This window comes from Diadema setosum, chromosome 22, assembly GCF_964275005.1.
Source record: "Diadema setosum chromosome 22, eeDiaSeto1, whole genome shotgun sequence".
NCBI classification, from domain to species: domain Eukaryota; kingdom Metazoa; phylum Echinodermata; class Echinoidea; order Diadematoida; family Diadematidae; genus Diadema; species Diadema setosum.
In genome coordinates this window covers 19556214-19569334 of record NC_092706.1, presented here as the reverse complement: position 1 = coordinate 19569334, position 13121 = coordinate 19556214, and the positions used below count along the sequence as shown (strand labels likewise).

The 13121-nt window shown below is 36.5% G+C and overlaps 1 protein-coding gene across 1 annotated transcript; it reads right to left on the bottom strand.

The window, feature by feature from the left end:
• Positions 1 to 509: 509 nt before the first annotated feature.
• Positions 510 to 6532, bottom strand: LOC140245467 (uncharacterized). Its single transcript, XM_072325041.1, has 5 exons — positions 6357 to 6532; positions 4894 to 4942; positions 3476 to 3559; positions 2544 to 2645; positions 510 to 1143 (listed from the first exon to the last, which is right to left on the bottom strand). Exons 2-5 carry the CDS (start codon positions 4915 to 4917, stop codon positions 1012 to 1014), a joined length of 342 nt encoding a protein of 113 aa, XP_072181142.1. The 5' UTR covers positions 4918 to 4942; positions 6357 to 6532; the 3' UTR covers positions 510 to 1011.
• Positions 6533 to 13121: the final 6589 nt, after the last annotated feature.

The window sequence follows — 13121 nt, the reverse complement described above, 5'->3', positions numbered from 1 at the left end:
ATAGTTAAATTGCAAAAAGGCATACCTTTTAATCAAACATCTTAGATAATGTCGAATCAAGATAATTTTCAAAAATTTATGCACACAATTCCATTTGAAAAATCATTGCTCATGAGTGCAAAAAGGGATGGGATATATGCATTCTTTCAAGTAGCGTAAAATACCATGCATGTACAATTTCCCATCGATAATGTGGCACCCCGGAAATGAACACCCCAAACAGTAATTATGATATATAAGTATACCCACCCCCTCCCCCTACAAGTTTTGTTTGAATACAGTTAACAACAATGATGCACCTCTGTCACAGGTACCACAAAACCCCCAATACAGACTGGAGTGACCTATGAGGCGAGAGGAGAGACTGGAGGAGAGAGTGTTGGCTCTGGTGCCATACTGCTCATAGCCCTCACCAGCATCAACACAACAGATCTTCTCTATTCCTGTTTTCATTATAGGGATATCATTCCCTACCCCCAAAATGCAGGTAACAATAACAATTTATGTGTGTGCATCTTTATGGAAATGAGAGGTTATTACATTCATGTCAGCTAATGTTCTTTTTCACAGATTTAGCTTACTGTTTTGTGGATCTTCATTTTTCTGTTGGGTACATAATTGGAAGTAAAAGCAAGGAAATTGGATATCAAGGCAATTTCTCATTCTTATGTAGAAAAATAAAAGCATCACATCAGGGAGGATTTCTATCAACATTCATTATGTTGATGACATTATCTGTTTGGAGAAAACTTTTGAAATCTCATGAGCTTATTACTGGCCAGCCCAACCCTGCTTTCTTTCAAGTGATCCAAACAAGCAAGCATTACTTTACATGGCATATCAATTATATGATACATGTATATAAATATATGGCTTTGTTTTTGTTCTAAATTAAGAAGCATCTGGCAAAACCATAATTTTTTAGCAAAGAATGCCCACAAAAAAGAACAAACACATTTCTTCACCGACAGTCAGCAGAAGCAAAGAAAGGTGGATACATGAGAGATGTTGTCACGGAGACTGGTTCTGCCCTGCCTGCTTGGCATTGAGCATTTCCAGGACATGGTGCATTTTGTAGAACTCTGCGTAATCCCTTGCTGTCTCATGTCTGTCACCTGTAGCCTCTCGAGGAGAATCTGATTTCTGGAAATTAGAGTGGGTTCCCCAAGAAAAGATGATAATACAATAAAATAAAATGTGAGCACATATGTATATTATACTATTTTAAACTAAGTTAATACTAAATTGCATGCTCATTGGTCCAATTCATAGTGGAGCTCCCCAAAGAGGGTTGGTTTCCCGTATGACATGCTATGAACATAGCTGCCACACCCGAACGGGTCTATCTACTGTTAAAGAGAACATTTTTTGAGTGGTGGGTGTCTGTGTGTTTTGATTTACTTTGGGTTTTCGTTTTGATTTTGGTTTTTTGGGGTGGCACGAGGGGAACTTTCTGTATTTTTTATTTGTAATTTCAATTAAGCAAGATGGTTATATTAAAAAAAAAAATCCATGGACCTATTGACAAAAGCTTGAATAGTTAACATGTATGCAGTTCCTATTGATAGGAAGTGATAATTATATCAATTACTACCTATTAGAGAAATAGACAAAGGTTATATTTCATATATAATATACACATGTATATATTCCTAGTCATACAAACTGCTACACATTCCTTTGTTTCTTGTGATGCTTCTCCTAGTGGTTGGATGACTACAGAGCCAAAATAGTCACAGGAGCTTATGTGATCAATCCCACTTTGAAAGCAGTCCACTGTGAGATGAATATTTTTCACTACACCATTTCCACAAGATATGGACTGTTTTTATCGAGCAGTCAATAATAATCTTCATAGTGACATTTTGGAGATGGAATTGATAAGCTGCGAGATTGAACACATTACAATGCTCGTTCTGGTTTATGTAAGGCTTCAACACCCTTAATTGCTCTGCTAAGTGAGCTAGATACAGTTAACAGTGTTTTCAGATACCCCATTTACACAGGGCATTAAAACCACTCCAGGAGCATTCCCAAAGCACTCTAAACTCTGTATGAACAGACAACTGTTGCTCTGCAGCATTCTAAAGTTATGCCCATTTGTGGGTACGTTCAGGAGCATTCCTGAAGTGCTCTTACTCCTATGTAAATGGTCACCAATATTTAGAGTTCTGTGTGCTGCAACTGACAAATATATTTACTCTATGCATATGTTCAAGGTTACCATAAGAGTTACGCCTCTCTCAAGAATTTCATGTTTAGTCTCGGCTAGAGGCAGCTCTCTGTATGATCACACTCAAAGGGGCATAAGTCAAAGTGGCTTTGCGTTTAAGAAGGGTTCTGTCACTGCTCACTGGGGAACTGCAAGGTTTTTCAAAAGATGCACACCACAGTTCTCCTAAACTGACAATGAATCTTCAATGATGTGAACACTTCTGGATCAAGCAAGGCATATCCCTTTTATATCCCTTTTTTTTTTTTTTTGGTATTCAGTGAGGGAACAATGGAAAACATGCATGTTCACACTTAATCACTACACTCACCACATAAATGTAGTTGACATCAATGCCTGCACTGATGAGGTACTTGGCCACCTCTTCATGCCCACAGCGGATTGCTCTCATCAGCAATGACTCTGTCCCCCACTGAAAACAAACATAGCAATGGCCAATTGTATGACACATCATCACGCATAGGCAAATATCATGAGTTTTGACAGGTCATAAAATGGGTTAAAAGATGTGCAGAAAATGAACAAATGAATCTATAATGTCTAGATATTTAATAACCAAAGATAGTTAATAACCAAAGAAATCTCAATCTACAAGTCATCAAGACACATTTCTCTGTTTGAACATCACATACAATTTGTCACTAGAATTAATCAATTAACTGCTAGAATATACACAATTACCTTTAGGAATTACTTTATGAAACCCTTTAACAGCTAAACACTAGATGTCAAAAATGAGAAAATTTCCTCTGATCTACATATTGCATCATGCATGGACTGTAGAGCGAAGCAGTGGCCTTGAATGTCTATTAACAGAGTAAACATTAGTTAAAAGGGGTTTGACATGAAGGAAATGAAGTCACACCATTGTGTAAATAGCCACAAGCACTGTTTCAAATGAAGTAACTGCATTATCACCTGGTTAGTTCACTGTCTCACAATGGATAAAAATGTCACTTCTTTCAGAGTATTTATATCATCATCATTTTTTGCTTTGGATGTTGCTCTTGCTGTCTGTGTTCAGATTTGACTGCTTTGGGTGGATTTAAAGATTATTTTCAAGCACTGTTTTGTTTTGTTTTATTTTCTTCTGAAAATTCTCACAAAGCTAAGTTTCAGGCGATTTGAACTAGGGTTATCTTTAGCCTCTTGCTGCAGGTCATACAGTATGTGCCCCCGAGTATTACCAACTGGCCCATTAGAACTCTAACTAAAATGGTAAAAACATGTGTATTTACTCACCGGCACCTCATTGATGTTTGCTCCTAATTTGATGGCAGTGTTTAGGTCCTCTAAGTCTCCTTGCTCTGTAGCATTGATGGCACGCTGAAATACAAAGGAGGATTCACGCAAAGTACAGTAAAAATTGGACAGAGTGAGACTCTAACCTGAAAAATCTCAACATATGGAAGCCAGCATGAAAAAACAATTTTGACTTTAAAACTCACTGAAAACTAGTCCTGAGTATGCTTGGACAGGTGTCTATGGGGAATGCACGTTAAAGCAATATCAGCTCGTCTTCAACAGACTAATGGATATATGATAAACTCCAATCGAATGTGAACGGGACCTTTACTTAATGTAAACAATGTTTCAGTATCATTAGTGCATTGCTGGATGAGGGCAAGACAGTTAGTGTTCAATGGAGTCAGTGATGTGTATCTTGCCCTACATCAAACAATACAATTCAGTATTATCATCCTGCTGTCATTTCAGAGCTAAGTTTGTTTTTTTTTTTTGTATAGAACTACAATAAAAGAGACAGAAACCATCTATGATGCAATATATTGATTAATTCATATCTGTTTGAGCAATACATGGTGATCTTGGAAAGTGATAATGACATTTATCCATAAAGAATGATGATTATACCATTCATACCATTGAACTCATACTAGGGTTGTTTTATGTTGCATTAGCCACAGATGGAGTTTGAGTATTTGTGTTCAAACACATTAATGCAATCACAGTCTTTGCATTCCTATGGTGAAGATTGAATAATGAGTCAACTGGAGTACAGTCTTTGAACAGCTGAATACAAATAGCTCCAGAAAACAAGATGTACATAATCAAAATACTCAAATGCCTTGAATGATTAAGAATATAAACAGATATATGCCAAAATATACGAAACAAATATGTTTTTAAAGGCTTTTTTTTTTCTTTTTGATTGACAAACACAGAGGGTGTGTTATAGGCCCCTATCATTGTTTGTTACTAGAAAAATCAGTGTCATTTGATATCAAATGTTATCTTTATTGTTGGCCATGATACTCTAACGGCCCCTTCAAAAGACAGCAATTCCTCTGAAAGGGCACTTCTATTCATAATGAACAGAAACCAAATTTACAAAAATAAAAATCTACTTTAATATTCTTGGAGAAGGGAGTGGTTACTCAACAACATTTTATTTAAGTCAGCAATACAATTTTAGCCTGTGCAAATCAAATTGGCATACATGATTACGAATTCTTTAAGATAATGCCATATTTTATTTGAAAGCAAATACACAGTGTACAATGCTTATAATGATATCTAGATACAGTACTTTTTAATTTGCATGATACTAGTTTTTGGCTTGTATTATCAAATGCTTGTATGCGATGAAACTGTGCACACACACAAATGGCAATCCTGTCTGAGAAAACTGACACACTCACCTCTTGAACTTGCATTTTATACATATTTGCAGTCTTATCATAGGTTGCCCTGAGAATGAGGGAAAAGAAAATATCAGTAAGTGTTAATTACGGTACCATCAGGTAGATTATGATTAGCCTAAGATTAGCAAATTAAATTTTGGGCACAATTCAAATGAGAATAAGAAAAAGAAAAGCTGCAAGCTACTATCTATTTGTATAAGGATCACTAGATCATTCCTGATCCGTATATTCTGCAATGATTATAGTCAAAGTGAGAACTGAAATGCCCCTGCTTCACACAAACTGGCTTGGGCTAATTTGTTGTATTTGGCTAATCACACACAGGGACAATTATTTCATGGCTTGAGTCAATGTGCAGACATACTAGGAAACACTCATAGGAAAATCAGGAATTTCAAAAGAGAGAACTGTCATAATAATTTCAAATAGAAATTGTGAGGGTTAATAATTGACGTGTATATAAAAAGTAAGTAGTCTTTGACCTAGTCTATATCATACTTTGGCATGAAAAATCAGGCAACAATCTAACGCACCGAGCCAGACAGACATTTCACAACCACCTGCCAGTGTTTTCAAATAGGCACCCTCTTAATCTGTCATGGCCACAATTAAAACGCATGCATTACAGAGGTCCATGAGTGCCACGCAGAAATATATCCCCAACGATAGACATGTTAGACATGTTAGATAACATGTGCATTGTTAGACATATTAGATCGATCTTTCGGTCAAGGCTGCAGCAAGCTTACTCTTACCGTTAGGTTTCTACAATGAAAATTCAGACATTATCATGAAATAGATCCTCACTCCATTCACCGCCATTCATTTGATTCGTCATAGCCAGTGACTGCTTTCAACCTCCATAGACTTTGCACATAGTGAAGACGCACACGCAGAACCGTTAAGAGGGGACCGATATCACAATTTAGCCAAAATTCATGCTTTGTGCGACAAATAGTATAGGACCTTACTGTTTAACACAGTTTCTACTTGTACCACACAGTAGGACCTACTGAAGTAATTTTTGAGTTGATGTTGTTATCCAGATATATCTGCTACATATTTGTAGTTCAAGGGGCTGGCAGCGGCACTGTTTATTATCATTATCATGACCTCATGACAGTGCGGAGATTGAGAGGATTGTTGTTACAACCCAACCCAAGGGCCAAGATATTAAAACAACAGATCTAGCTAGGTAAATGTAACGTTAGAGCAGAATCTCTAGTACCTCCTTGGTCTAACGACCTTTTTATCTAGCTACATGTATTAACTTAGACACAAGACTCCAGTGCTGTACTTCAAGACTGATCCTCCTCCACAATTTGTACCTCGATCTTCTCGCCCGACACACAGTTACACTACAGTATCAATAGGTACCGTAGATACTTTTTGGTAACTTTCACCTTTCACAACAACAAATACAAACGATTTCACACATATTTCTACCGTGCACTCTATACCTTTTTCGGCTTCGTACAATATGAAAACGATGAGTTACTAGTTACGTTCAACACACAGTTCGTCAAGTGAGGTGCTATCACGGAGTTAGCTTGACGTCGACGTCCGACGTAAACATACGGAATTGCGAAAGAAAGTTGTAGTTCATGACCGGTAAGCATAACGTTACTATGGATCCTCCATGCTGGTGTGATCGTTGAGGGCAGCAAGTACATTCTCAATGTATGCATGGATGGATAGTGGGAGATGTAATCTGATACTAGTAGATGCTAACAGATAGATAGATAGATAGATAGATAGATAGATAGGTAGGTAGATAGATAGATAGATAGATAGATAGATAGATAGATAGATAGATAGATAGATAGATAGATAGATAGATAGATAGATGGATAGATAGATGGATGGATGGATGGATAGATAGATAGATAGATAGATAGATATAGACAGACAGACAGACAGACAGATCTAGAGAGATAGATAGATAGATAGATAGATAGATAGATAGATAGATAGATAGATAGATAGATAGATAGAATCATAGATATAGATGAAAGAATTGACGAATATACACTGGTATGCAAAGGGCTTCTTTTTTTTTCAATTCAATAGTTTATTATTTCCATCATCATTCTTCATAAATACACAAACATACACACACAAACACACACATTCATGCATGCACAATACACCTTGTACATTCTACAGATTTCTTGTTGCTTTGTGCATCCTCTCTCCCTCCCTCTTTCCCTATCCCTCTTTGGAACTGTCTACAGTGATTAGACTGCAGGAGAGAGCATCATAAAAAAAAAGACACACACAAAACTTATATCTTAACACATATGGGCCTACATCTATATCTTTTAGTTTGGTTGTTTGTTTTTCATAGACATACACACATGGTTCAGGGCAAGAGTATCAAATTTCACTTCTGTGTGTCCTTGCTCACAGATTTTTGCTCTTCTGTTCCATGTCCCTTTATCTCTCTCTTTTTTTTTTTTTAAGCTGTCATCATTTATGCCATCTAGGTCATATTTCCTTTGAATTATCAATCATCAATCATCAACTCATCACACTGAGTAAATAAAAAATTAAGACAATAGTGGTATGGAAACTGAGACTTTAAAGGCATAATTTACTATTTGCAGATAAAAGAAAAAACCCGCATTAGTGCTTTAAAATAGACTTTCTAAAATGTGAGTTAGGGATAGAAACAACCACTGTAAAAAATTGAATCTGTATAATCGATGTTAAATGTTGTTAAATACACAAAATGTGAACAATAGTTATAATAAAAATGTTTCCATACTAAACCGTCTACATTTATGGTTTATTGAGAACAACACTGATATCTCCTTACATTTTAGGCTTTATTGAGAAAATTTTATATGGTAGAATGTTTTGTGATACAATAGGCCTACACATATGCATCAAATGTGATATTTTGAACATTTTTGAAATCACTGCTCCCAAAGGTAAACTGGACCTTTAACTTCACACGTTTTTACACACACACACACACATACACACACAAAATGCATTTGAAGGCGGTATGGCTGAAACTGAAATTAGCATTTAATCAATCAAGGCAGAAGTATGTGATAATATGTGAAGACTATTTACAACCTCTATATACAGATGACAGTTTGAAGACACACAGTTGAAATCTGCATCTGATAAGGTGACATGATAAAATGAGTTACTTATGGACAATCATCATCAAAGCATGTACACTAGAACTGGTACACTGACATTTCAGAGAAGGTCAGTGAATGAAATCTCATGATGCTTGTATTACAATGTACTGCCAAAGTATACATGTATGACACACAACTAGTTGGTTACCAGTATACAAGAGATGAAAAGAAGAGATTTCACTGCATTATCATTGCATTAGCATCCAACAAGTTTGGTTGTACCAAATTCTCAATGCGTCATAAATATTCTTCAGGGTTTCAGATAATCGTCAAATTGTCAAACCACATTAAATCCTCACTGATCTGCTAAACTTTCTACCTTTGCTGGTATCATAGAGCTAAAATCTTTTTTCGGTAAAAGTACATCATGTGAAGCAGAGATCTAGACCACTGCTTTTTTTACATCATGTTGGCACAATGTAAACACACAAATACTACAGTGGACTCCCATTATAACGAAGTCCTCAGGACCGGCAGTTTTCTTTCGTTACATCGAAATTTTGCTATAACCGAACAAACCAACAATGAAAATACATAGAGCAGATAATGTTGAGGCCTGAATTTTTACTTCATTGTAACCGGAATTTCGTTACAACGGGAGTGCACTGTATCACAACATAAATCCCATGAAATCAAATAGTAGACATAACACGACCGTGTACAGGAGGACACAGGTTAGATTGTAGCTGAATATTCCAGTCAGTCCGCAGCACCCGATAATTCGCTCGTATTTATTCAACTCGTATGCAAGCCCGCTTTAGGCTTGCATACATAATGAGCTGCGTAAGGGGATTTTGTCCTTGGGCTTTCGGCTACAAAAATACACCTTATGTTCACAAATTTGGTATCAAATTCAAGGAAAATATGTAAACTATCGTCACATGTTACTCAAATTATTGTAAATGAAAAATATCATAGCGTAATTTGAGCTTGAAAAATGATGAAAAAAGTAATTCGTGCAGTACACTTTCAAGACGTCAAAAAAATACCAAATTCACCTTGCGTCTCAATGAAAATGCTTTATTTGGTAGTCCATCTCCTAATCTTTGTATCCATGTAAATATCTTGACAATTTGTTGCTTAATCCGGTCAGGAACCAGTAAAATATACATCGATGTCAGTGCTGATCAGCTTGAAACCGTGCAATCTCAAGAGTAAGCTCTCTCTCATTGGACAGCGCCTGCACTCAGCGCTTGCATTACGTCATTACGCTGCTACATAACGGTTTCATGCCACTTGCGGTTTCTTGGCACGCGTGTAGTTCAAGCGCTGAACGCACGCACTGTCCAATGAGAGAGCTCTTTCGCACCACTGTACACTTTGTGCGGAGCATACTTCTGGCTTAGGAGTGAATTTTACAGACATTTCAAAACGGAAAAACTAGTATAAATCATGCTTGCGTCTCCTTGACTCCAATATATGATGAGTATCTAAGTTTCCTCTCTACGAAAAAGCCAAAATCAGAAACAACAGTTTCTTAATCCGGTCAGGAACCAAAAGAGAACTTTAGATGACAAAATCTTCCGTGAAAAGCAGGTAAAATTTACTCAAATTCAACTGATTATATAGTCATGATAAGATCCGATGTTATAGGCAAATTTAGTATCAAAATAAAGATCAAAGTCTGGAAAACAATTTACCGTGACTTGTAGCCATGACGAATGTATGTACAAGTCGCTACACTGTGAAAACCATAGCCCTATCAAAGTCTCGCAAAATCTCGCACGACGAGACACCTTTCGAACGCAAAGATCGTCAACGAGAGTGCTGAATAAATCTTGCCGGATCGGCTCATTAGCATACGTGCTGCGGACTGACTGATTCATCACATCTTAGACAGCTGGCTCACATAATCACAGGTCATGAATATTCATTTAGTGGATTAAATCCTTGCCACCTGAATGAATTTCACATGCAATTCATGCACTTTGTCAATGCAGTTATATCAATTTTAATATAAAATTTTATTTCCACATGAAAAAATAACATTGATGGTGAACTAGTTCATCATGAACCCTCTAAAGTCATCCGACGGGCCTAGAAATAATGAAAAATATGCATGCCCGTTACATATAAGTCTGCACTTCACAATTATAGATCTACAGAATTTCCCCCACTTTGATGCTGTTGAATAAGACCTCTCATGTACCAGTAGTTATCTTTTTCAAGGTGAAACTGTGACTGAATGTTCCTTCTGCAAAAGATGAAAATGAATGTAATTAGAATCATGTTTTTTAGCATATTGTTTATATTAGATGATTGAAAACAATAAGAACTACATACACCTCCAATATCAAAATGAAGATCAGGAGGGTTTTTTTTTTTAATTTGGAGAGAATTTTGTTTACTTCAAGAACACTATCAGAAACCATTTAGAGTAGTACACTTGACACCAATAAAAAAGTGGTAATTATAGCAGCATACTAGCCTGTAATCTGACTATTAAAAAAAAATGTATTACATAAAAATCCCTTTAAGTGTCGAGCTTTGTTCAAACTCTTCAACTCATGAAGTAGTTTTGAAATTTACACCATAATGTACTTGTGAAAGCCTTTCTTATTCTTCTACAGTATTCAGAGAAGGAAAAAATATAAACTGCATTTATATTAGTTTCCTCTGCAGTATTTCACGAATGAATGAAAGCATCACAGTACTATGTATACACTGCTAAAAATATGATCAGGAAAAAGCATTTCTGTGTGTACAACAATGGACCACCTCAAAGAAATCGTGCCCTGTGCCCTCTCTGCTTCACTGCATAAACATGACAATATCAGAAGTCATAAACTCTGACCTTTAATCCCTGTCACAATTTGCTCCTAAATCCACCCAGGGCATTAGACTGCCATGCAAGTTTGTGTGTGTGTGTGTGTGTGTGTGTGTGTGTGTGTGTGTGTGTGTGTGTGTGTGTGTGTGTGTGTCAAGACTGAGATAAATAAAGCTACCAGAGTTATTGCATGATTAATGACCTTTTTACAATTTTACCTTCCCCTGGTTCAACTAACAAGACAATTTCCCAAAATGTGAACAGTGCATAGCTATTTCACACTGCCATCGTAGTCCCAAGTTGAAAGGAATATATTCATGTGACTACAAATGTTTGTTGAGTAATTGCATGAACAGCCAAATTTAGATTGAGACTGTGACCTGTCACTCTTAAGCCTTATTAACCCGATGAGGACTGGCTGATTTTGCTATATTCAATGGGTTAAGTGTCCCGACATCTACTCTGTTTGTTGCCCTCCTTGGAAAAAAATTTAACAGAACTCAAAAACATTATTTTATTCACTCTAACTGAAAAAAAAAAAAAAAGGACAGGTACAAAGAAAATTTGCTTCTTAAAAATCTTGATGCAGAAGCATGACAATAATGACGATGTTTACATTGAGGGGTGATAACTGATTCTGCAAAATACACACAAATTCTTCCTGGGGAAAGCCCCATTTGGCTAATCCAAACAGATGATAAGGCGAGGTTCATGAAATACAAACAACATAACATTACAATCCTGTGCACTCAACATAGCAGTAAATATATGATGATGCATTTACAGTTAACAGCGAGCAGTTGAACAATTTCTGTCACACAAGTAAATCATTCAGCTTCAGCACAATTCTGATTGTGATATACGTATCAGTCTGATTTAAAATAACACAATTGCACATATTTCATACCCTTCCACAAAAATTGGACATCAGTTAGCAGAGTTTCAAATCAACTCAACAATCAACAAACTTAGTTGGAAATGTAATGACTAATTAGAAAATCAATGCTCAGCTATGTTAGACCCCACTTCAAGCAATATATCTGAATGTAACAGAAAAAGTATGTCTCTACAGCTTTTGTTTGTTTGTTTTTTCCTACCTACAGCAATCATGATCAGAAAGCAAATGCACACAATCAAAATACCAACCCTTGATACATAGCTAAACATTCTACAACACTAGACTGTTTGGCTTGTGACTTGTTTTCTCATCAATTGCACAAACTCATTATTTTTTTTTCTTTATCCATTCTCAGCTGGACATAAACCTGGCTGACAGTGGTCAATCAGTTTGGTACTTCTCACCTGATAAAATATATACACAGACTTCTTATGAGACTACTGACAGGCCACTTTATAAATCAGTGGCATTAAGTCATTACATCATACTGTTCACTTTAAAAGAACAGAAAAGGCACTGGCACTGTGCAGTCTATAGATGCTGTATGATGTTCTTGTAGTTCTTCGGCTGTCAACATGGAATAAACACACGGAATATGCATCTCTACACACACTCAGACAAGGGAGAAAGATCTGGAAACTTTTGATCACTGCACAACTACAATAGCTTACTATGAAAGAACAGTGAGTTTGGGGGTAGATTGAATATATCCCAGTGAGGGAAGCTATTATGATACAGAAACAAGATGAATGCAATCTACTTTCAAAACACACTCCTTCAAAGATTGTAGGCATGACATTTAGTGTTTGTGTCTTGATCCAAGACTTCTCCTTGGCTGACGTAAAGTGTTATCAGCAGTGATTCAGTCAGTATAACAGACAAGTCACACACACACCAAAAAAAAACATACTCCAGGGTCATCACTTTGCAGATCAGTGCCTAATTATACCATGTATAACAAGGTCAGGTATAATGGAATATGGGGCATGATATGACAGCTTGGGCTTAATCCTGCTTACATTGCATTTTGTTCAGAAAGAAGACACTACGTGGCACTACAGAAACTTAAGTATAGGGGGTATGTCCTGTGAAAAAAAAAAAAAAAAAAACCTTTACATTTTATCATATGTAATATACGAGGAAATCAATGTTGACCCTCTACCAACTTGTTCTATGCAGATCTTGTTTCATTGCATCAACTTGCATATCATGAATACAAGGTCACAAGCACGAGTCTTCATGACAATGGTGCAGAATGACTCATACACAGGTGATCACTAACCTTAAATCAGCTCATTGGGCCAAGTGTTTTGCACGGCTCAAAACATTTTAAGTTTCCCCTTGCATGGATGCATGTTTTCCTCCCTTTGGCCAACTCAAATATTGAATCCACATAATGACTATC